Genomic DNA, 26325 nt, shown 5'->3' with positions numbered 1-26325 from the left:
ATTTCCTTAAATGCCTGGGATCAGTAAGCTTCTCAGTCTTTGCCAAGGAGAGCTGTCTGTGTGTTGGGGCATCTTCAACACTCACCTAGGCAGTTTTCAACTCCGCCTAGCCTTTAATTTCTGCTTTCATAGAGATTCAAACTAAGCCAGAGGTGAGAGCTTAGGGCATTCTCAAGTCTTCCTTGAGCATACATACTGTCCTGGGCATGTGCAAGCCCTACACATGCATGAGGTGTTCTAGATTCACAGCAATATGCCCAAGGCTTTTAAAGCCCCCTTTGGAGATCTCATTCCCCAGTTTTTCCTTTTAAGCTTTTTGATGAGCTTCTTGTTTTCCTCAACTGTTATCCACCACCTCCAGCACATTTTTTTCCAACGTTCTCATTGCCTTAATGGAGGAGAGAATTTGAGGAGGTCCTCACTTCACCATTTCTACTGACATCTTCAAGACATTTAAGTTTTGATGCAGTGATGAGGTTAGAGAAAGCTGTAGACCATCAGTATACAATAGTAATGTAATATGAGCCACACATGTAAGTTTAAATTTATATTAACTACATTTTAAAAAGTAAAAAGAAAAAGAAGCAGGTGAAATTAATTTATTTTTATTGAAGTATGGTTGATTTACAATGTTGTGTTAGTTTCAGATATACAGCATAGTGATTCTGTTATATATATAACCATATATATATTATTGTTCAGTTTTATATATATATATATGTTCTTTTTCAGATTCTTTTCCCTTATAGGTTATTACAAAATATTGAGTGTAGTTCTCTGTGCTATATAGTAGGTCCTTGTTGGTTATCTATTTTATACATAGTAATGTATATATGTTAATCCAAACTAACCATCCCTCCCCCCACTTCCCCGTTGGTAACCATGAGTCTATTTTCTAAGTCTATGAGTCTATTTCTGTTTTGTATATAAGTTCCTTTGCATTATTTTTTCTTTAGATTCCACATATGAGCAATATCATATATTTGTCTTTCTCTGACTGACTTACCTCATCTAGTATGATAATCTCAAGGTCCATCCATGTTGCTGCAAATGGCATTATTTCATTCTTTCTTATGGCTGAGTAATATTCCATTGTATAAATATACCACATCTTCTTTGTCTATTCATCTGTTGATGGACACTTAGGTTGCTTCCATGTCTTGTCTATTGTAAATAGTGATGCAATGAACATTGGGGTGCATGTATCTTTTTGAATTATGTTTTTCCCCGTATATATGCCTAGGATTGGGATTGAAGGATCATATGGTAGCTCTATTTTTAGTTTTTTCAGGAACCTCCATGCTGTTCTCCATAGTGGCTGCACCAATTTACATTCCCACCAACAGTGTAGGAGGGCTCCCTTTTCTCGACACCCTCTCCAGCATTTATTGTTTGTAGACTTTTTGATGATGGCCATTCTGACTGGTATGAGGTGATACCTCACTGCAGTTTTCATTTGCATTTCTCTTATAATTAGTAATGTTGAGCATATTTTATGTACCTTTTGGCTATCTGTATTAATCAGGTGAAATTAATTTTAATAATATATTTTATTTAGCCTAATATATATAAATACATATATTATTATTTTAATATTTAATCAATATAAAGTATCACTGAGAACTTTTACACATTCTTTTTTCGTACTAAACCTTCAAAACCCACTTCGAGCACATCTCAGTTCAGATTAGCCACATTTTAAGTGCCATATGGATACTATATTGGAAAGCACAGTTTTAGAGCAAGGAGTCCTGACCCAGGCATCCATAGACAAGATTGACGGGGATATGAACTTGGATGGAAAAACTAATTTATCTTTGTTTTCACTAACCTCCAATGAACTTTAGCATTTACTTCAATTATAAATATAAGCAAAGAACAACAGCCGTATTAGTAGTACCTGAGATTTTTGTCATTGTCACATGATTGGGTTCCCCAAGAAAGCTGACTCTGAGATGGAGAGTTGGATGTAAGAAGTTTACTGGAGTGTATCCTTGGGGTCAATACTTGTAGAGAAGTAAAGGCAGCAGAATTAGGCAGAAGTTGGGCTGTGATGCAGTCACAATAAAGGCCTCAGGTGAGCCTACGGCGAGTTCTGGAGCTAGAATGGCCCTATAGAGTTGTCCTGAGTTGTTATCCCGCATAGTCACTCATCAATGCTTTAAAATTATAATTGGTATTGGATCTGCTGCCCCTATATGCATAGCAGGTTTTTTTTTTAATACTGTGATAACTGCATTTCAATATAATTGGTTTTCATTGCAATCTTATTTATTTTATTCATTTACAAACATTCTGGAAGGAAGCCCACAGGCCTACCAAACTGCCAAAGGGGATCCATGGCACAAAAAGTTAAGAACCCTGCTATGAGGAATGTGTAGAAGTCCTGGGAAGAGCAGGCCTGCGTGGAGCACTCTAGACAGCATTGCACAATGGACATTTATTTGTCTCATGATCCTCTACCTTTATCAAAAAATCTGACAATCTTCCCTACCCCCAAATGCCCCTGCTCTCAAAAAGCTATATTATTTGATGTTTTGTCATGGCTTCTCCTTAAAGGATCTTCGGTCATCCAGCGAAGAAAGCCACATTGTGAAGATTGAAAAACCCAATGAAAAGGGTAGAAGAAGAGAAAGTGGGGCAGCCCCTCAGGGCTCTTTGGGCCAAGGGGGCATCAGCCTCTTTCAAGCTGTGGGCTACCTCACAGGCGAGATGAAGGAATGCAGGAACTGGCTGAAAGGTAGGCCAATGCCCAGGGCAGAAGCAGCCAGGCCAGGCCAGAGAGCCAGCCCTCCCTCTGGCTTGGACTGAGGAAGCTGCTCCCACACTCACCAATGGCAGGGCCCCCACATTTGAGGTCCTCAAGCTCAGGGCTGGCTCTGGGTGGCCGTAATGTATCCTACTACCTGAATTCCCATGGTTTCAGAATTCAGTGCATTCCACTGATTTTAGTTCTTTGCAAATTCTTCACTCTTACATGGAATAGATATAGGACAACCACATTAGCAACGTAGAAGCCATTTTCAAACAAACTGAATGGTCATTCCTTCACTTATTCCACAGTCATTTTCTATGTGCCAAGAAAATATTGACCTCAGCCTCCCCAATGTTCCAGATTCTTCCCTTTTAACATCATTCTTCTCCTAGTTTCCCTAAACTAAATGTTGCAACAAATATCCCTAACCTACCCTCCCCCACTTGCCCCCCACTTGTATATATTGTCCTGGAAACCAAACCAGAGAATGAGACAGAATGCATGTCAATACTCAATGTCAATACATAACTCAATGCTGATTTCACAGCTGGGCTAAAATCATTTCTTTCCAAGCCTTTTTTTCTCCAGACTGTATTCTTTGCTGCTCAGATACCAGCCCTCAACTGAGTCATACAGCTCTACACAAAAAGAGTTTCCTTCCCTCCCCACCTCTTCCTTTGGACCAATAAATTTCCCTTGGAATGTTCCTGGGGCTTCCTTACCAACCAAGGCGATGGCTGGAATAGCGTTAAATTGGTCTCAGCATGGTGCCTCAGTCTGTATGGCAAAACTGACACCACTGTGGACTGATTGTCAGGCCACGCAGAGATTCGGGCTGGGCGGCCAGACTGAGGGAAAATGTCCTGGCTAGTGCATCCCTGTCTGCCTTGGTTGCCTCGCCAACCAGTGGTCCAGCAGGGAAGCACAGGCTGATCCCTGCTGATGACTCTGCTTATCTCTTTCAGATAAGCCCCTGGCCTTCCAGTTCACAGACTGGGTTCTGAGGGGGGCCGCTCAGGTGATGTTCGTCAACAATCCTCTCAGCGGGCTCATCATCTTCATAGGGCTCCTGATCCAGAATCCCTGGTGGACAATTGCTGGGGGTCTGGGGACAGTGGTGTCAACTTTAACTGCCCTTGTCTTGAGCCAGGACAGGTGAGTTCCTCTCTCTGAGGGTCTTGGGTTCTTGGGATAGACAGGTGGAGAAGTGTTTACTTGAGTGACCTTATCCTAGTATCAGCCAACCACAGTCTCCTGAGTATCAGCTTTAAACATGTCACTGGAGTTCTTTACACAGTTAAACTTCTCTTAAGTTCACAACAAGTGACAGTACCAGGCTCCATCTGACTGTAGAGACTTCTGGAAACACTCCCTCAAAGGCAGGTGCAGAGGAACACTTAAACTGCTCTTCCTTCATGGAGCCTACAATCTAGTTGAGGGAGATAAGACTAACAGATAAGAAATGTCTCAGAATAATACAAGACAGTATATACTGGAGAGCTCAGAGAAGGCAGACCTCATTAAGTGTTGGAAAGTTTAGAGAGGGCAGCCTTGAGTTAGTAACATTGATGTGGGAGAGAGGAAGGCGAGAGGAGAGGGCAGTGAGGGCGTGGGGGGGTGGCATGGAGAAGGGAACAACAGGGGCTGAGAGGGGGCAGGTTGGGTCGGGGGGTGGGGGGCAGCTCTGCACCGGTGGTCACAAAGCCCAGTAACAACAACAAGTGCATTTTAGAGAACGGGACCATTTCCTCAGACTTTGCCATATGTTATTCCAATGGTTCCCAAACTTTCCTGATGGCCAGAAACACCTGGAGTGATTGTTAAGCAATGTAGTTTCTCAGCACCGCCCCAGTCCCCCTCCCTCCCAGAGATATTCCCATTCAGTGGATCTGGAGGTGGGCGTTGTTTTAAACAAGATTCTCCTGGGTAGTTCTGATGATCAGAGAGGTCTGGGAATGCCCAGAGTCTCAGGTTTTTTTAAATTTGGTGGTCACCACTTCATTTGTAGATCATGAATTTTTAAAAACAGGATTTTTTTAAATTAAAATAATAGAGTAAAATAAAACAGATTAGAGTAATCCATATGTAGTAAAGGTAAATATTATTTTGTGAAATTTTTGTTTCAATCATGTTGGGTGTGTGTGGGGGGGGGGTGAGAGAGAGAGAGAGAGAGAGAGAGAGAGAGAGAAACTGGGCCATACTATAAAATATGAACACATTCCTTCCTTACCATGGGGTACTGTAAAAATATTGAAAAACACTGTCGTGCCTTGTTACCTGTGATTCTTCCTGCCACTTCACAAGGCAGACAGTGAAGGTAAGAGGGTCCACATTTTGCAAGTGAGAGAAAGAAGGCTAGGAGGAGTAAGGTGCTCACGGAAGGAGCCACAGCCAGTGGATGGCAGGGTTCAGGCTTGGACACGTGACCTGCGTCTTCTAGGCTGGAGGTCAGTGCTCTCCCTGGCACGTGGACAGAGTGGACGGCAGATCCGGGGGCCCCTGGTGACCCCAGAGCCTGGGGAGTGATCCGAGTTGCTTGTGTTATAACCAACGCTGCACTCCTCCAGCCCCCCTGACATTCCAGCTCCACCAAGGCACAGGCGTGGGTTGACTTGTCTCCCATGAGAAGTGTCAGTGCCCCTCTAAGGTGGCCTTGGGGGACCACGCCAATTCTAGCTGGGAGACCATACGAGATCAGATGAATAAGAGGCTGAATTCTTTGGGGTGTAGGTCTGGTAGGTGACAGAAGAAATGGGCTCCAGCCAAGATTTGTGTCTCTGTTTCAAGCAGTGGGTTCCCTATTCCTTGCTGCCACTCACCTACAGCCTCACGGAGAGCTGGCATAGAAATGGCCTCCAACAGGATCAGCTCTTGTCCTACTGTTCCATCACTGTTCTCCAAAACTGCCCTGAGGTGAACTCCATCCAGCCCACCTACAGGTCACCTTCAAGAAGCCTGTGTCCCTTCCTGCTCTGACAGTCTAATTCGCCAACTTCCCTCCTGACCATAATCCACTGGAAAACTTGCCAAGCCATTCAAAGAGTTGCTCCATGGACTCTTTTTTTGCTCCCAGTTTTATGAGGGAAACACACACACATTCCCTGCCTAATCTTCCCAAATATCCTGATTAAGAATCTAAGACAAGTGTGCATTAGCTAAAAACCCAATCCCTCAGCTTGGTTTCCAAAGCCTTCTCTGACGGGTCCCACCCAACCTACCATGTAGCATCACACTCTTCCCAACTGAGCACTTTTGCTTCGGCCTAACTAATCCTACCCTTCCTTCAAATCCCTCCTCTGCCAGGGAGCCACCCCTGACTACCCCAGTGCTCTCTGAACCCTCCTTTCTCTCTGAAAAACCACACACGCACACACCCCTTCCCCGTGACACACCTCAGGTTTCTCTTAGATTTCCCTCTATATAAAGCAGTCTAGACTCCCCTGAGAAGCAAAGGGAGCTTAGACACAAAGTGCATTATTTAATTCTAGATCAGTAAGGGTAATCAAGGTGTGTGTGTGTGTGTGTGTGTGTGTGTGTGTGTGTGTGTGATCTAGAAATGTGCCGGCAGCTGTGTGACTACCCTATATTCATTGACTAAGCTGACTTTTTTCTGTGAGCAGCAGGAGGAACAGACCCAGTAAGTGCCAACAAATTCACATAGTACCTCTGTTTTCAACCCTAGGACCACCATCGCTTCGGGTCTCCATGGGTACAATGGGATGCTGGTGGGAATGCTGATAGCTGTGTTCTCCGAGAAGTTAGACTATTACTGGTGGCTTCTGCTTCCTGTGACCTTTACAGCCATGTCCTGGTGAGGCACCTCCTTCTTTCCGCTCTCGGACCTACAGGGCCCCAAGGTGCTGTGTCTGACACTGTTGTGGGGCCCAGTGTCTTCATAGTCAACCTGGTTTGTCTCTATCTTGCAAGAGTCCATGAGTTGAGTTGCAACAGAAGAGGATCATTTTGAGTTTGGAATAACACAGACCTTTCAAAGAGCAAACGCTACATTTTTTTTTTTTGCGGTACGCAGGCCTCTCACTGTTGTGGCCTCTCCCGTTGCAGAGCACAGGCTCCGGACGCGCAGGCTCAGCGGCCATGGCTCACGGGCCCAGCCGCTCCACGGCATGTGGGATCTTCCCGGACCGGGGCACGAACCCGTGTCCCCTGCATCAGCAGGCGGACGTTCAAATACTGCGCCACCAGGGAAGCCCTGCTACATATTTTTTTTTTTTTTTTTTTTTTTTTACTGTGCTGACAACCTCCTCTGAATGATAGGCTTAGTAATAAAGGTTAACATTTACTGAGTATTTTCTACATGCCAGGCACAGTGCTAGGCAAGGGAGGACTATTACTGTCCCCAATTTACAGAAGGGAAGGCTAAGGCATGCAGAGGCTATGCAACCTGCCCCAGATGATGAACCCAGAGTCTGCACTATTCAACTCCAGCCTACATGGGAATCGTCTATCCCATGGCCTAACCAAGACCCAAAAGCTGAAACTCACTTGTGATAGAATCAGAGAGCTTTCTTGAAACAAAATGTCTATATTTAAAGCATAGAATCTTTGAACAAGAAGCATCAGTTGAGGTCTTGCTGTGCATTTGCCTCATTTTTCAGAAGGAATAAAATTCAAGATGAAGGGTGTTAGCAACAAATAGGCCTCTTACATATGTAATGTTCAGCTCACTTGAACCTACAGTGGTTCCTATAGTGTTCCTATAGGTTCCTATAGGTTCCTAACCTATAGCGTCAAGGGGTCTGGTCGCACCCACTGTCACATGGTAGCAGGAAGCCTGAGGGGAGCCCATGTCCCCCAACCCCCTGAACTCTACCACTCTCTGACATGTCGACTGATTTTTAACATCTTTCTTTGGTTTCAAAGTCTGGAGTTACTAAAACCAGTTAGTTTAATTTAGTTTAAGTGCTGTTCCGTTACTTTTTAGGAGTGTTTGCAAATAAATTACTACATTAAGCATTCTGGGCAATTTACATTTCTTCTTAGGATTTCTTCATTAATCTATCAAGACAAAATGCTAACACAGTCATTTCTGTGGGGATTTCCTTAATGTCCCCCACACGCCACGCCTGAGGAGGAGGAGAACTTGTCTTCATTTGCATACATTTGGTTTATAACTACATAGATTAAGCCCCTCAGACACAGTGCACTGGGTGGCAGTGTGTCTACCGTGCCCCCATCCCCACCCTCACTTCCCAATTTAAAGTGAAAAAAAAAAAAAGAAAAAAACATTGGACCCCTACGCTGGCTGAGCTCTGTGCTACTATCCGGGCACTTCATGAATCCACTCACACAATCCTGGAAATCCAATCCACAGCGTAGGTACTAAGTAGTGCTGGAGTTATCCAACAAACAAAAATTTGCTGAGGGCCTGCTAATGTGCAGAGACTATTCTAGATGTCGGGGAGAGCTGTGAGCAAGAGAAAGTCTCCATCCTCTGGGAGCTGACATTCTTCTTGGCAAAGATAGAAATAAACTCATCAATTGTTCAGTAAAACGATCGTTTCAAGATATGATATGTGCTTTGAGGAAAGCAAAATGGAGCAAATGGGACAAAGAGTGATCCCAGACTTGGGTGGTCAGGGAAGGCCACTTGGAAGAGGAGACATCTGAACTGTCACCTAAATAAGAAAGTACCTGCCATCTGAAGATCTGGGTGAAGTATATTGCAGGCAGAACCAGTGGCATATGCAAAGACACCTACTGGAGAAGTATGATGTGTTCAAGAAAAAAGACCAGAGGGGCTGAAGCCCAGTGAATGAAGGAGGGGTGGCAGGAGGTGAGGGCAGAAGTAGATGATGGCCAAGGCCCATACACCTTGTGGATCTAGTAAGCCTTTCTTTTAATTGAAATATAGTTGCTGTACAACGTTATATAAGTTATAGGTGTACAATATAGTGATTCACAATTTTTAAAGGTTATACTCCATTTATAGTTATTATAAGATTGGTTATATTCCCCGTATTGTACAATATATCCTTGTAGCTTATTTTGTACCTAATAGTTTGTACCTCTCCAGTAAGCCTTTTGAGTTTTACAGCTGTGATGAGAAGCAGTTAAAGGGTTTTAAGCAGAGGAGTGACAGGATGTGGTTTAAATTTAAACAAATCACTCTGCTGGTAGTGTGGAGAATGGATTTTAGCTGGAGTGGGAGTGGATGCTAGAAGCATAGTTAGGTCTGCTGCAATAACCCACAGAGGACAGGAATGTTTTAACCAGGGTGATGTCCATGAAGGTGAAGAGAAGTGGTTGGGCTTGGGGTATATTTTAAGGAAGGTAGTTGGCAGGACTTTCTGGGAGGCTGTGGAGTTTGGGGGTGGGGATGAAGGAAGACTCGGTGCACTCCTATAATTTGCCTGAGCACCTGGGTTGATGGAGGAGACGGAAAGAAAAACCAGTTGATGGTGAGGGACAGGACACACGTCAAGAGTTCTGTCTGGACATATTAAACTTCAGCATTCTGAGTAGAGATACTGAGAAAGAAATTGGATGTGCAAATCTGGAACTTAGTGATTTGGTCAAGATTAGGAAGGCAGAAGCATATGGAAGATATTTCATCCTTGAAACTAAAGGTTATCACCCAGGAGGAGAGGATTCCAAAAGAGAAGATCCAAGACAGAGCTGTAGGATCTTCCAAGATTTAGATGCCTGGCAGAAGAGTGGAAGAACCACTGAAGGGGATTTGAGAAGGAGAAGCTAGAGAAGCAACAAAGTGCAGTGTCGTGGTAGCCCTGACAGAAAGTGTTTCGATCCAGGCGGAGGATCCAACTGTCAAATGAAAGGGCAGAGAATGACCACGGCAAGAGAGATGTCATCGGTGAACTGGACTAAAGCCATTTCTGTGGTGTGGGGAGAACATCCACCTGACTGGAGTGGGTTTAGGAAAGAATGGGAGTAGAAAAATTGGGGACAACAAAGATAGACAAGTTTTGAAGAGTATTGTTGTGCAGGGGGCAGAGAAAAGGGGCAATATTTGGAGCAGAAATAAGAAAGGGGGAGGATTTTTAAGGTAGAAGGTACTAGAACACATTATGTATTTATGAGAGTGACCTGGAGAAAAAGTAGAGGTTGAAGCTGCAGGAGAGAAAGGAGAGAATTGCAAGAATGAAGTCTTTGAGAGACTGGATCCCAAAGTACAAGGAAAAGAATTGGCCTGATAAGGGAGCAAGGACACTTCCATTATATGAAAAAGGCAGAGAGGAAGAGTATGTGGGAACAAAGCAGTCGGAGTATGAATCTTATGGCCGGGAAAATGAAGCATTTCTCATCTTGTCATTTCTGTTTTCTTAGTGGCGTAAAGCAAGGTGGTTAGCTGAAACTAAAGGGAAGCAGAAAGTGAAGAATTGAGAAAGGAGAAAATGCAAAATTGTCTCAGCAAGTTGGAGAGTTAATTTGCTAGGGACGTATAGTAGGGATTTCAGGCAGTCTTAAATGCCCAATTGAGATTCATCGTACTTAATTAAAAGTGAGCCAATCAACTGCATCACATGAGTTCAAGTTTTGTCCTGCAGCTCACTGCTTGTGGGAGATGTAGAGTGTTGGGTGCCAGGTGGATGGCCCTTTCAGAGGAAACTGAGGCTAAGGAAGGTTAATTTCCTAACGCAGCTCACTCAGCCTGTAAGTGTAGGAGTTAGGATTTGCACCTCGCTCCATCTTTCTCCAGAATCCACTCTCTCCCCAAGGAAGACACCAGGAAGACAGAGGACACAGTCAACTGAAGGTTTCATTTTCACATGGTGGCTTCTAGCATAATTCCAAGTACTTCAGCTGAATTGCTATATTCGTAGCAGCCTCCTCTTAGAAGGTTATTTAAAGCATACAGTCTAAATGTTATCACAGCCCAGGATACACTGTGATGTACATTGTAATGATCCAAAGGCAATACATGACATTTTGTAAGGATAAGATTTTGTTTAGTTTTCTTGGTTTAAGAAACAAGGAAATATATAAATTATTTTGTAACATTTTCTATTGAAAACAAGTTATAAGACTTTTAAGTTTTGTTTCCCAAAGATGTAGACTTATATTGAACACCTTATTTCCAGTCCCAGGTAAATGGACCACTCGAGTCTCAAGGGAGCCAGGAATGGCTGTGCCAAGGAGAGGGGATAGTGAGTGGTCCAGTGACCAGAGCTGACTAGACAGTATAGACTGAAGGATGAGCACAGTGATTAATCCTTTGTCCCTTCCATCTCCAGCCCTGTCTTTTCTAGTGCCTTGAGTTCCATCTTCAGCAAGTGGGACCTCCCGGTCTTCACACTGCCCTTCAACATCGCAGTGACCCTGTACTTGGCGGCCATGGGCCACTACAACCTCTTCTTCCCCACGACGCTGGTGGAGCCCGTGTCTTCAGTGCCGAACATCACCTGGTCAGAGATTGAGATGTCTTTGGTAAGTCACCAGTGACAGGTGTGTGGGGCCCTGTTTCCACTGCAGACCGTCTCACTCACCACTTTATGGATTACTCAGGCTCTCATCTTCTCTAGATGCACCTCCAGCAGATGATGGGTCTTAGCAGAGAGGAGGACAGGAAACGGTCACTGCCACCTCCATATGTTCTTTCAATAAACCCCTACTGAGGACCTTATCAGACACTGGGAATACATGGAGAACAAAACGACATCCCTGCCTTCATGACACCTACACTCTGCACAGGGAAACAGATAATAAACAAGTTTACAGATAAAGGTTAAGTTGACAAGACAGAACGGTGGGATTAAGGGGAAAATATTAAATAAAACAGATAGTTGGGTGAAGGGTCAGGACACTAAAATAATGTTTAAAATTAAGATTTTAAAGATATTATTAATAGAAGATGGGGTTAAATTTTTGTTTATTTTCCATATCAGCGGTTCTCAAGCAGGAGTGATTTTTGCCCTCCTGGGGAAGGCAAATGTCTGCAGAAATGTTATAATTATCAAGACTGGGGAGAAAGGGGGCCACTGGCATCTAGCGGGTAGAGGCGAGGGATGCTGCTAGATATCCCACAATGCACAGGTCAGCCCCTGTCCCACAGCAAAGAATTAACCAGCCCAAAATTTCAGCAATTCCAAAGTTGAGAAACCCTGCCTTATATTCTATCGCACATGTACATATTCATTTATTCTACTGATCTCTAGACATCAGAGATCAAGGGATATAATAAAAACCTAACATAAGATTAGATATACAGAATCGTAAAATTTTGCCTTTGTTAATGAATATAGAGATAGCTAACAGCTTACACTAAAGCAAGTTTATTATGTATCAGACACTGTTCCAAGCCCTTAGCTTACTAACTCATTTAACCCTCATCATAACCCAATGCTGTAAGTTCTATCATCATCCCCTTTCACAGACAGGAAAACCAAGGCACAGAGAGGGTTAGATCCCTGAGGTCAAACTGTAGCTAGTGCCTCAAATATTGTTCACAAAATCTGATTTCTGAGCCCTCCCCCGCCAGCCAAGTCCTTTGCCTAGATGTGCTTAAACCTCTGGGTGGCCCTGGTGCCGGGCAGACACCAGGTGGGGTGGACAGCACAGGCCCTGCAGCGTCAGCCAAACTCCGAGCCTGAACCTGTCAGAAAAGGAAAGGCGCCCCTGCCCCTCATGGCAAACACTGCTGCCAGCAATGCCAAACCTTTTTCAAGCTTTTGTCTTTTTAAAAGCTTTACCTGAGGCTGAGGTTAGAATGGGATCAGAGGCAGGATTAGGGCCTAAATTCAAGACAATGGAAAAGACAGGAAAAGATAGAGCCCTGCATTTAAGCAAAAGCCCACCCTCTCCAATGGAAACTGCTGGGGTCAGAGCAGGGACAAAACTAATTTTGGATCATCAATGATCAGCCATCTGGCGACTGGACACACGCGGCCTCAGGGGCACAACCCGCTACCCCTGAGCCCTAAGGGTGAGTCTGAGCGACAGCCACAGGGACATGTGGCACTGCCAGAGAGAAAGGGCCACCAAGCCCCCCACCCACCCTGCACGGTGAGGCTGTACTGTCCTGTGCTGAGGGGACCAGAGTGGAGACAGCCACACAGAAGAGGCACCTCTTGTTCATCTTCAAAACAAAGTGGTAGGAGCCAAATCCAGATACCCTGAGGCCCAAGCACACCCTCTGAATTCCCCACCACCACCACTCTGACCACTGGCTCCTTTTCTTCTGCACGTCCAGATCTGAGTTTTGAAGAATCAATGCCATTTCCCTCTTTCTCTTCAAAACAATGAGGGGAGTGATTTCTGTTTTGTTTAACCAGCTTGTTGTTGTTACACAAGGATTATCCGGAGTACATAGGAGGCCGGTCCTTAGTAAATTTCCACCGCACACCTGACTGCACTGAGCACCAGGGTATTGGCTGTGGCCCGGAGCACAGCTTGGAGGGACCAGGGCCACCATTCGCCAGGCTGAAATTTGGAAACCGGCAGAGCTTCATTCTAAACCCAGGCTTCACTCCAAAGCAGCTCGTCCCCTCATTCTTCTCATTCTTGCCTGCTTGGGCTTTAAACCTGGGTCCCCAGTTGGGAAGGTGGGAGTCGGATTCCCCGCAGCATCCTGCATTCCTCAGATGTAGGGAAGTCATGGAATATTTACTGAGTAGATTTCCAACCTGTTCCCACTCTGAAGCTGAGCTCCCTGGACTGGTACAAAGGGTTTTCAGGGTTTCTTTAAATAAGATGGGGCCCCCACCCTGTGATTCCTTGCAGAAGTCTATAGACTCTGGCCCAAACAGTGCTTGGTGATTAAAAGGCCACCCATTCGGAGACAAGAATGGACATAGTTTAAAAGCTCTCTGGGACTCCTCAAATTCTCTAAAGAAATCATACTGACTCCAGAATTAAGTCAAGTTGTTAAAAAGAACAAAATTTCATCAAAGGGAGAAATGCAATGCACTCCCTACATCTACAGTAGCTAATGTCTGTAGCTAATGTCTGTAGCTAATCCATTGGTCCCCAAGCTCTGTTGTACATTAGAGTCACCAGAGGCCCCAGCCATGCCTCCTGGCCCCCCACACCAGTTAAAACAGAATGTCTGGGGAGGGGCCAGACATCAACATTGTTTTAAAAGACCTTTAGGTGATTCCAATGTACACAAAGTTTGGAAACCACTGAGCTAACCAACACATATTTATTAAGCACCTATTATGGGCCCAGGTAAAGGAGGCCTGTCCTCAAAAAGGTCATGTGAGCTGGTAATGGAGAAAGGAGTTGGCAGAACCTTAAAGCTGGAAGATAGTCGGCTAGGACAGCCTCCCCATCTTACGGAGGAGGCCACCAGAGCCCAGATTATGAGGCAACATGCCAGCGGTTACACAATGACCTCCTGCAGAGCCCCCTAAAAGCTAGAGCTCTCGGGCTTCCCTGGTGGCGCAGTGGTTGAGAGTCTGCCTGTGAGCCATGGCCGCTGAGCCTGCGCGCCTGGAGCCTGTGCTCCGCGATGGGAGAGGCCACAACAGTAAGAGGCCCGCGTACCGCAAAAAAAAAAAAAAAAAAAAGCTAGAGCTCTCGACTCCCAAGCCAGTCCTCTCCCTGCCCTGTCAATCTCCCTCCTTTCCTTTTTGCCCTCAAAGAACTTTTTGCCAAGGTGTGGGTGGTTCAGCTAGGGCAAAAAAAGGCTATCTGACATCACTGCCAAATCAATCACCTCCAATTCCAGCGCCACCCAATGACTGTCAGGCCCAGGGATTTGGGGCTCCATGCTGTTCTCCAGATGTTCCTCGCGCTACCTTTCTGCAATGCGAAGTGCTCCTCCAGAGCAGGGGAAGTGGCTTCCCCTCCTTCCCAGGGTCCCACCATCCCCCAGGTAGCACTGAATGTGAGGCAGCCACCAGTAGACTAGGGGTCAAGCTCAGAGGCTCTAGCCTGGGTTTGTCCACAATGAGCTGGCTGACCTTTGGTCAAATCATTCATCAAAATGGCCTAGAATATTTCCAAAATTCGTGGAATATTTCTAGAATTTCAGAAGGTCTAGGGGAAATCCCCTAGTGCCTGAAATCCCCAGTGGCAGTCCAGGGAGGTATCCTCTGGTCCCCTCAAAGCAAAAGCCATGTGTCCCTCAGAAGCACTTCTGTCTGGCCTCTGTGTTGGGGGACCTGCCCGACTTTGCATGAGGGATGCTCAGATGCCTGCCAGGTGGTGGAGTGAGGAGTTATTTGTTCCAGTTTGTGCCCTCCCACGTTCTCCCACACACTGGAGGGCACAGCCATCCTTCCGTTCCACCCCATTACCCACCCAGGAATGGCTCACTCCTGGCCCTAGGGCCTGGTCCTTGCATTATCAGCCCACGCTCCAGTGACCTGGATTCTGTTGACTTTGCAGCTGCTACAATCCATCCCCATTGGGGTCGGACAGGTGTATGGCTGCGACAATCCCTGGACAGGTGGCGTGTTCCTGGTGGCCCTGTTCATCTGCTCGCCACTCATCTGCTTGCATGCAGCCATTGGCTCAATCGTGGGGATGCTAGCAGGTAGGACAGGGCCCCCTCTCTGCAGGGATCATTTTCCTGGGGTCATTTTTCCCCAGCACACAGCAAATTGTCTAGACTTATCTTCACTGGAGTTTTTAAATACTGTCAGGGCTTGAGAATTATTTTTCCATTTCTCGAGTCCGCAAAGGGAGCAGATTGCAGTAGCAGGATGTGTGGAGAGATGCAAAGGGACTGAGACGTGTTGACCTGTAAACTGAGCCCCTGGGAGCTGAGGGGTGGGAGGAGGGTAACCCAGTGAGGGTGGGGGCCAGTAGCAGACCAAGCAGAGGTATAAATGACCCAGCCCTTCGAAATTTTGACTAAGCTGAAAGGAAAACTTTTCTCAGAAATTGAATTGCCATTTGACAGATGTCATTTAATTTCTATATATGTGTATATATACACATTTATATATGTAACTGCAGACAGTAGAGTCAGAAATAGACGTCAGGAGCTTTAAGAATAGGAGCCTGTTGATTTATCGCAATATTTTTCAAAAATTTCTTGGAAGCACAACTTTAAAAATAATTTGTTTTATTTGGAAAGAATTTCAAACTTATCAAAAATTATGAAAATAGGGCTTCCCTCGTGGCGCAGTGGTTGAGAGTCCGCCTGCCGATACAGGGGACACGGGTTTGTGTCCCGGTCCGGGAAGATCCCACATGCCGCTGAGTGGCTGGGCCCGTGAGCCATGGCCGCTGAGCCCGCGCGTCCAGAGCCTGTGCTCCGCAACGGGAGAGGCCACAACAGTGAGAGGCTCATGTACCACAAAAAAAAAAAAAAAAAAATTACGAAAATAAAAATAGTCCAAGAGGCACCCACAAATTCTTTACCCAGATCACCTGCTGTTCACATCCTACCCCTTTTGCTTCTCATTTCTCCAACTGTATATATAGATATAGCTATATCTGTATATACATAATGTTTTTCAACCAGTTGAAGCAGAACTTTTTCAACTGAAATCTTTCTTGCTAAAAATGCTGCTGCTCTGGCCAAAGGAGTGGGGAGGGCCTAGAGTCCACCTGTTTGGCTTACCCTCACCATAGAAGTAGTCATACCTCTGAGTGAAATCTTTGAAAAACAGTGGAAACCACTGCTCTCCTCCCATTTTTGGTTTCCTAAGACCAGACACTATTTGCAGAGGCTCCTCTGATGAGTAGGGGTAGCAGGTGTGGGGGGAACGATGGAAGAGAGGCCACCTGAGACCTGGCACCAGCATGGGGTGATCTTTGCACCGTGACCCTGAATCAGCCAGAAATGCAACACCTTGTCCCACAGCCCTGACGGTGGCCACGCCCTTCAAGACTATCTACCTGGGCCTCTGGAGCTACAACTGCGTCCTCTCCTGCATCGCCATCGGTGGCATGTTCTATGCCCTTACCTGGCAGACCCACCTGCTGGCCCTCATCTGCGGTGCGTATCTGGGAAAGCTGGCAACCAAGCCACTCTGCTGTTCCTTGCCCTCCCCACTCCCCTGGTTATGTGACATCCATGGTGGCCACTAATCAGTACTGAGCAGTAGTGATGGAAGGACTGTGGCTGGGGTCCTATCACTAGAGGGTTTAATGGTAGGGTCCCTAACAGCTGGGGGATTTGAGGCTCCTCCACTGTCAGATGGAGTCACCACCACTATTACTGCTACTATATGTACACAGTGTTATAAATTTCACAAGGAAATCCCACACACGTTTCCTCATGTGCTAGTGGCAGTGTTCCTGCCCTGAATAACTCTTCATTCAACCACTATTTGTAAGGCACCACTAAGTTCTAGGCCCTTGGCTAGGCATGGAGAATACAGAGGTGACCACATCCTCATGAAGCCATGGTCTAGCAGAGGAGAAATAATTGCACAATTATTCAGGCTAAGATATCTAAAAAGATGGTTGGAAAGATCCAGTGAGATGATGTATGTACCTGGCAGCACTGAGGTCCCAGAAAATGAGAACATAGCGCTAAGGAAGCTTGATTTCCATAGAGTAAACAGAGAAGAGAAGAGAAATGGGCCACGATCATTACACCTGCACCCCAGCACCATGCTCTTAAAGGGCAGAATATCATCTAGAAGAGCTTTTCCTGTTTTTTCCCCACTTACGTGTGGGGACTGTAAATGACTTCCATGTCTCTCGTATCCTCCTCAGCATCCGGCACAAGGCTGGGCTTGGAGACAGTGGGCTCTGTAAATATTTACCAAGACAAAAGTGCCGGGTATTTTGAGGTTCAGACTGTAACTGTCTTTGTCCTTCAGAGGAGTGGCAGATTCCTGTGGCTGGAATCATCTGGGAAGGCTTCAAGAGGAGGCTGGGATTTATCTCAACACTTTCAGGGTGGGATTTGGATGGGCAAAGATGGGGGAAAAGGTGCTCTGGACAGAGAAACAGAGCAAAGGTACAGCGGTAGAAGGAGCTTGTCCAGAGGCACCAGGGGTATGGATGCGCTCCCCTAACTGTCCAACTACTCTCATCCTATGGGTGAACCCACATGCCTGGCTCAGGGACCCAATAAGGCCCAGCCGTGGTGGGACTTGATTAAGGTCCAACAGCATCACAGCAGCTCAGAATCTTGGACAGGAAGGACTTTATCCAGAGCTCACATAGTCTGACCGCTCACCCCCAGACAGATCAGCCTGTGCTAGACCATCACCAAGGTCAGTGTGGACAAGTGAAAGATGTTTATTGACCCCTGACTCTATTCAAGGCCACCATGGAAGTGGGGAGGGGATAAAGGGGTATGTAAGCTTTAATCTCTACCCTCAGAGAACACACAGCCTGATGGGAGATGGGTCACATCTACCTGCAAAGATAACTAATAATGTCAGGCAAACATGCCAGATGTCAGGGTATGGTGCAAACACCAAAGCTGCTGGAGCCAGAGCGGAGCCCTGCTCTTGGGGAGGACTGGGGGTGGACCCTGGAAAGCTGACTCCCGATGGTCCTTGTTTTTCCACAGCCCTGTTCTGTGCATACATGGGAGCAGCCCTCTCCAACATAATGTCAGTGGTAAGTTTGGGGTCTCCTGACACTACCCTAAAGTGCCCCTCCCCAGCCAGGACTTCAGGACATTTGGAGTCTTGTGATTGTGTTCTGGTAGCTAGCACTCCATACAACACCCTTGTCAAGGTTTATCCAGGGTCTGTGCAGAGAAGGACTGGCAATAGCATACATGTGCCTCTGAGGGTGTGTGTGTGTGTGTGTGTGTGTGTGTGTGTGTGTGTGTGTGTGTGTGAAAGAGAGTATTGTAACTAGCAGTGGAGAACATGGATGGACAGATGGAGGTATTCATGTTTGGCCAGATATGGGAGATCATCCCTGGGGGATTTTCAGCTCCATCATTAAAAGATTCTGATTGTGCCCAAAGGTACAAACACCTCAAATTCAGACCAACTACTCTGACATGATAAATCCAGAAACCAATGCCCCATCCTCAACCCCTACCGCATCCTTCTCCCCCAAGGTCCCTGGAACCCAGGAACATTTTCAGATCCCAGTGTTTTTGATTTCAGGTTGGTGTGCCACCAGGAACCTGGCCCTTCTGCCTCTCGGCACTCACCTTCCTGCTCCTAACGACCAACAACCCGGCCATCTACAAGCTCCCGCTCAGCAAAGTCACCTACCCAGAGGCCAACCGCATCTACTACTTGACAGTGAAAAGCAGTGAAGAAGAGAAGTCCCTCAGTGGTGATTAACCAAGTTACAGGCAGAAATGCTCTTTGCCTGGACCTGGGTCTGCTCCCTGTAATCTCAACTCTGGGTCAATCAGCTGCAGCACTCACTTTCTTTGCTTCTCTTTGTACCCGTGTGGAACCAAACACACCTGTAACTCCCTTTCCCTGGTGCTGATTTTCTCTTCCTGCCCAGATCACCTTAACTAACCATTGTGCATCGTTAGAGGAAGTTGGTGAGGAGCTTGCTGGCACTAATAGTAAGGGATGTGTTTTCAATGTCATTGGCTTAAGTCTTTTGGAAAGGTGATTAAGAGATGATCTTTTGGCATGTTTAACTAAATAATAGATGCTGTGAAACTGAACTTGCTGAGTGGTTCCTGAGTGGGTGGAAATTCGGGGGATGCAGGCACCACGGTGCACAGAGCTAATGGCTGATGGGCACATACAGCTTTCCATTAAAGAGAGGAATTTCACACAGGTAGTTTTAAAGTAAAAACAGGGACAGCTAGGGCACTGAAAGTGTCTAGATAGGGAGTCTTGAATGTTCAGGGGTCAAAGTAAAGGACAAGAGGGTATTCCGTAGCAGGAAGGAATCAGTAAGTTAGAATCCTATATGACTCATGATGAAGGATAAGCATTTCTCAGTGTAGGTCAAGCCAGCAACTTTGAGCAGGGAATTCAGTTGAGGAAAGTACCTGAGCTCAGTATGTGAGAGGCTGGGGAAATTTATTTCATTTTCCTGTCTGCTTGTGGGTGTTGGAAGCTTTATGAGATTTATGATACTTTAAACAAAGGGTTAAGCTTGAGTAGAAGAACAAAACTTATCCATGAATTTCATAATTTGCCTTCCCAATTACAGGCATTAGCTTACATTCAATCTTTATTTATATATAGATCAGGGGTTGTCAACTTTTTCCCAGAAAGTGTCCAATAGTAAATATTTTTGGCTCTGGGGGCTATACAGTCTCTTACAAACACTCAACTCTGTCATTGTAGAGCAAAGCAGTCTTAGACAACATGTAAATGAATGATGGTAGCTGTGTTCCAATAAGACTGTATTAAGCAAGCAGCTAGATTGGGCCCACAAGCCATAGTCGGCTAGTCCCTGATGTAGATGATCAATATAGCAATGCTTAGGAGCTGGAGATCCACATAACAGTTATAGGAGCTGGTGGGAAGTGGGCAGACCCAGAGGACACCACCATGTTCTTTACACCAGATAAAGCCACAAGGCATTTCCATGCTGGGTGATAGTGTGAAGATCCTTAGGAAATGGAGGGCACTCAAGAAACAGTGATCAGTGTGACCGGAAGCAGGAAAATCTGCCCTGAGGCTCTTTCAGAGACTGACAGGCCCAGTGACGAGCACCAAGAGGCGCAGTTTTACACGGGGACTTCCTTCCACACACGTCTGGGAACCACCCCAAGGCTCACCCTCTCCGGCCCCTCGCTCTCTTTCCCCTCTGCCAGCAGGTACACCACCACGAGAGGAAGAAGAAAACTCAGGCCCTTCAGTGCAGGGGTTTCTAGGCAGGAAGAGGAGGGGGGCTCTGGAATCTCAGGGTTATAAGGGAGCATGCAGGCCAGGTTGTCCCACCATCCCGTGATGAGTGATCCCCTCCATATGGAGGATGAAGGCTTCTGGGGCTCAATCACCCAAAACAGAGGGAGACACCCCACCCCCACTCCGGCTATTCTAACAAGAGATAGAACCAGAAACCCTATTCATTCATTATGGGCAAATTGTCATAGGAAATCCCCTCTTCTCGCTGTTAAGCCCTTGAGAATCTCCATCCAAAGCACTGGATCTGATGGGAACAGTCCTTCAACCATGCTTTCTATTGGATTTTCAGGAGAGGAAAACTATTTGGATATGAAAAATGCTTTCAGCTCAACTGGACAAGATTATCTCTCCCCCTCCCTTCTCTCCCCACACCACTTCATAGTTTGTCATTTACAAGGTACCACTTTGGTCACTGGTATCTGGGTTGTTTTTCCCTCCCAAGTTCCCCCTTTAACCCCCACAGGAATTAAAAGTTAACGGTAATACAAGCTGCCAAACTCATTTGGAAAAAAATGGATAAAAGCTAAGTTATTCAGAGAAAGGAAAAAGTATGTCCAGCAAGTCTGGAAAAGCCACAGGACCCCAGAAACTCTATAACGCACTGTGATCAAGATGGCCAGGTTATATATGTACAAATAAAAAAACACATTATCTGCTAGTGTGATGTAAGAAAGAACCGCCGGGGCCAAGTATTATTAATCACTGAATTCTCTGGCCAAGAGAAGTTGTACAGGAGTGATAAAATGTTTAAAAAAAAAAAATCTTTGGGGGCTAAGAGGCCGAAAATTGATGGTAATTTTTCAAATTTGGTCAAACAATCTCCTTCCAGAGGCAGAACAATTCTCATTAAGCCAGGCTGGTGGGCAGAAGCGGCATCTCTCTCTCTCAAGTATGGATGAGGGTGGGGTAGAAGTGAAAATCCCCACCCCTCTAAGAAAACTCTGCCCAGTGCAGGGCACTCTTCCCACAGGCCCAGATGTCCTCTGAAGTAGCCCAAATAGCCTTTCGGGACCTGAGAGCTAGCTCCCTGGAGTGATCTTGTCCCACCTTCACCAGAGCTTTGCCAACTACTGTCCCCTTGAATGAGTATGTCACGAGCCCTAACCTTACAGATTCTCACCACCAACATGGGGTTGCTTGGGAGCAGGCCCCCAGGAGGGAAGGAGAAGGGCTTCAGGGAGCATATCATAGCTGTTTTCCTACTATCACCCCAAACTACCAGCAGCAGCCCTTGGGTATACAAATGATAGTTGAACATAAGTATTTATGGATGAACAGAAATAAGCAGTCATTAAAGAGAGTAGGAATGTATGTGTGGGGTTGGGGATAAGGGGGCTTTAGAGGAGGCACTGTCTTAAACTATCTTTCCCCAACATACCCCTTTCTCCCTCTCTCCACTGTCTCTTCCCTCTGACCTGGCCATCTCACCCTCCCATTTTCATCTTCTCTCCTACAACACTGATGAGTTCTACTATCACTGTGAAATAGTTTTGTTCTATTTTTAGAACAAAAAATTCTATTTTTTGTTCTATTTTTTTGCTGTATTTTTAAATAATATTAAATCATCTCTCCTGTCTTCTTCTTCTATGATAATTGACATAATAAATTTTTTTACTTCTTCTTGGTCAAACTTGGGAGTTTGCTAGAGAATAATCCATTTTCTTTAATTGTAAAATTTTGTTGCCATACTATTACTCATAATATTCTCATGATAATCTCTATCTCTCCTGTTATCTGTTGCTTTGTCTCCTTTTTCATTTCTAATCTTATGTAATTTTGCTCTCTTTTGCTTAATCAGGCTTGTGAGGGCTTCATCCATTTTATTGGTTTGTTTCAAAGAAACAGTTTAGAATTTATTTGTCCTTTTCTACTCATTTTGGTTTTTTTTTCTATGTCTTTTTCCTATTTTCTCATGGTTTATTTAAATGGTTTTCTTCCTAATGTTTTAAAATTCATATAAAGTTCCTTTATTTTAGATCTTTCTCTTTTAACAACAAAGGCATTTTAAGGCTATTAATTTCCCTCTGAGTACAGCTTTAGCTGTGTACTGTAGGTTTTGGAATATTCTACTTTCATCAGTTTTAAACAGTTCATAACTTTACTTTTTATTTCTCTTTGACGCAAGGATTATTTAAGAATGTGTCTTTTTAATTTCTAGCACTTTAAACTTTTTGATATTTTTTAACTTCTTATATCTAGCTTTATTGGATTATGAGCAAAGAATATGGTCTGTTCAATCTCTATTTTAAAATGTTATGCATTTTTCTGTGTGGCCAAGTATTTGATTGATTTTGAACATACAAAATGCAGATTTTTGATTTGAAGGAAATACATATTAAATTCATTTATTAATTGCATCATTCAACTCTTCTATGCACTTATTTATTTTTTGTCTATGAATCTTAATTCTGAAGTGTTTATTAAAATTCAACTATAATTGTATAGTTTTATTAAACTCTCTTTATATTTCTGAAATATTTGTCTCATATAATTAGCAGCTACATTGTTTGGTGCCTATGGACTATGACTGTCATTTTTTCTTCTTAAATTTTATCTTTTACTATTACAAAGTACCCATTTTTATACTCATTAGTGCCTTTAACCAAATTCCAGCTCAGCTGACATTTATGTTGCCATACTTTCTTTCTGGTATTTTCTTTTTTTTTTTTTTTCTGGTGTATTCTTATCCCTTTATTTTAAACTTTATCATTTCCTTTTAACTTTATCATTTCCTTTTAACTGTTTTTCTGACTTCATTCACTCATTCATCCAGAAGATATTGTATGGGGATCTATTAATATGTTACTCAGGCCCCCCTGACAACAAACCAGGAAAGAATCAGACCAGTTCCTGCCTTCAAGGAATTCACTTTATGCGGATTTGCCTGAGCAGGTGATTAGTCTCACCTGAAGTAAAGGTGAGGCTGTCACCACAGACTACCTGTGCCACATAAGGTCACAGCACCAGTTTCATGATTTTGAGTGACTTATCTTGTCGAGTTAGTCTTCTGTTTAGGAAAAGTATCAAGCATGATATTAAGGGTTTAAGGAAAATTTCTATGCCTCTTCTGCTCTTGTCCTCTATCTTGCCATTATCTGCTGCCCAAACATTCCCAGCCATCCCTTCAGTTCAAGTCTTTGAACCTGTTAAAATGTAAACAGTCCTGGGAAGGTAACACAGTAAACATGATCAATCACTTGCATCTTAGTTTGAAGGAGTCATTTCTGAGAATAGGTTGGATGAAAAAAGAGGGGAGAGTACAAAGGAAAAAATGGGTAGCACATTCTGAGAGCATCTTTGGCAAGGGAGGGCATGCTGACATGGGGCTGGGCTGGGTGAATGAGGTCTGGAGGCCCCTTTGTTTCATCAGGAATGATGATGAAACTGTCGTATTCGGCTTGGAGAAGAAACGTCTGGGGCCATGACTGTCCGTAGTATGAGGTAACACATGTGGAAGAAGAAGTCAGTTTACTCAACAATACTTCAGAGCATGGAATACGGACTACTACATGGGAGTGTTAAGCAAGCAGATATTGAATCAGTGGAGAGGAGTGCTTTTTCACAGTGGAAGTTGCCTAAAAAATGGTTGTCCTCTGAGACCCTGAGCTCAGGAACAGGGCTGGGGGCCTGTTGGAGATGCTTGCTTTGGGTGGATGTAGACCAGCTGACAACTGCAGCCTCTCTTCCAGCTCCAAGTTTCAGTGATTCTATAGCCCTGAGTTCCTACAGAAGAATAAGGGGGAGGTATCATTAAGGTGGCAAAAAGGTAAGAACATGGAGATAAATATATCAAAAGTATACCATTGCTGCCATTATAGCTTTTCCTAGAGCTTGACTAGTTAGCCATTTGGTCAGTCTACCAAAATGCTCAACATGGCTGCTTGTGTGAATGCAAACTGAGGGGCCAGCATCACTCAACTGTGCCTTGTCCTTGACTTTCTCCTCTTCATCACTCTCCCCTCTCCAGGGATTCTTCTTCTGGTCAACCCTCTAAGATCTGCCCATCAAAAAACTTAATCTTCCTGGCCTACTTCTGTGGCTACATCAAACCTGTGTGCCCCAGTTTGTTTGTGCTTCCTGTATGAGTCTGAGCTTTGTCTCCTCAGGTCATAAATGCTGTGAGGGCCTGGGGACAACTATTACCTAAAACCAGCTAGGAGCTGGCAGTTTCAGTGTGGGTATGATTTCCACCCGATAAACCACAGTCTCACCTGACAACTTTAAAAGGTATTCACTTTTTAATGTGAGATTTTTCAACTTGCCTGGGCTTCCCTGCCTCTTGCCATTCAGAGAAGATAGAAGAATCCATAGAGAACACTTCTGTCCCTAATGGAACTAGAATTCCAAGGCCCCAAGGAGGGAGGCAGGGGGCATTGCTAAATAAGTCCTTATTCTCTGTGAACTGATAACTAGGAGTTGCCAGCCCCTCCTACAGCTACACAGGCTGCTGGAACAGAATGAAGTAAAGGAAGTAACTCTCCGGGGAACTTCTAGCTTGGCTTTCATTTATTCCACAGGAACTCTAGGCTTTTCCCCTGGAGGAATCTGACCTCCCCAAGTTTGGCTCCTGGAGGTCAATGCAGGCTCCTCCCCCTACGAAGTTGGAAATGCAGAGTTGAAGCCATGAGCATTATGAAGAAGACTTAGTTCTGAAGTAAATTCTGATGACCAAGCCCTCCAGGAGATAATCTGTATGCATAGATTATCTTGGGGATGCCGCAGAATCTGAGCTGTGGCCTCTGGTAAGACCCTCAGGGGACAAGGGTCCACCTCAGTCTTCTGCTTTCCAGGAGCACTCGACTGCCCCTCCCTAATCTAGTGTGCGTGACAGATACTCACCACACTTCTGAGTACACAGCTCCATTTGGCTCATGGAACGTGTGAGAATTTCCTGGATGGCTCCTCCCTCCCAGGTGATCATTTCTTGTCTTTTCAAACTGTTTACATGTTGTACGTGGGTAGCATCTCCCTGTCACTTTTAGATGCTTAAGGGCTGGAGTGAACACACCACAGGAAGTTCAGGAGCCTTCAAGGAGAGGCTAGAGTAAGAGGTCAAGAGATGGGCCTCCAGAGCTGAGCCAAGAGACCAGCCAGCTGGGGGGACAAGGAACGTGTCCTCAGCAGACAGCCATGGGCCTTGAACTTGCAACACCAAAAGAAGGCCCCCTGTGCAGGAAGCTGACCTCTTGTCAGTTCCCCACCCCTCCCTGGAATGTGGGTCCCTCCGGGGCTCCTCCCTCACTCTTTTGTTTGCTTTCCTTCTTCATGAGGCCCTCCGTAATCAGGACCCCTCCTCTGCAGTTCCAAAACACCTGGCCTGGTGAGAAGGGGGCCTTTGACGTCAGTGGGGAGTTTGTCTACTCAGGTGTAGCTAATATCCTCAGTGTGAGGTTCTGTTTCTGAACTTGGGTAGCCACCTCACACCCTGTCACTGAGGGGGGTTGGGGGTATACATGTGCAGGGGTGGGGGTGGGTATACAGTTGATGCTTGACCCATCATACTCACAAAGCCAAACAAAACATGTTTGGATTGGGCCTCATCCCCAGACTCCAGCCCACCAGAGCCCCGCCCCCCCAAAGGCCTCATGGGACTTGGGAGGGCCGCTTCCCTAATATATAGAGCTCAGAGTCCTTTCTGGATGCGGGCGTTAGGTCATGCCCTTCTTGCTCTGAGACAGACCCCAGGACCCAGTCAGCAGAAGTCAGAAGGAGGAAAGGTCTAAAAATTTCCACAAAACCAGAAAGACAGCATCTAGTATTAGGCTGTGCAGAAATAACCATCAAGACGCTGATGGCAATACTGTTCCCCAGCCTGTGCCCTGCCTGTGGTGGGGGGAGTTAAGGGAGTTCATTGAGGTGGGAAGGCAAATTGGCACCCTGAGGAGACAA

At 45.3% G+C, this 26325-nt stretch overlaps 1 protein-coding gene across 1 annotated transcript in view; it reads left to right on the top strand.

The window, feature by feature from the left end:
• The window catches only part of SLC14A2 (solute carrier family 14 member 2), a gene marked incomplete at both ends in the record, with an annotated part of 54816 nt that overhangs the window by 6347 nt on the left and 22144 nt on the right, over nt 1–26325 (top strand). The window contains 8 exons of the mRNA XM_082852694.1: nt 2560–2740; nt 3721–3910; nt 6438–6566; nt 10969–11161; nt 15065–15212; nt 16491–16625; nt 18159–18208; nt 18712–18886. Coding sequence (XP_082708820.1) covers nt 2560–2740; nt 3721–3910; nt 6438–6566; nt 10969–11161; nt 15065–15212; nt 16491–16625; nt 18159–18208; nt 18712–18886 — 1201 coding nt within the window. The remainder of the gene's footprint in view (nt 1–2559; nt 2741–3720; nt 3911–6437; nt 6567–10968; nt 11162–15064; nt 15213–16490; nt 16626–18158; nt 18209–18711; nt 18887–26325) is intronic.

This window comes from Leucopleurus acutus, assembly GCF_964270905.1.
Source record: "Leucopleurus acutus genome assembly, chromosome: 13".
NCBI lineage: Eukaryota > Metazoa > Chordata > Mammalia > Artiodactyla > Delphinidae > Leucopleurus > Leucopleurus acutus.
The sequence above is the reverse complement of the archived record's forward strand: the minus strand, read 5'-3'. Positions and strand labels throughout refer to the sequence as shown.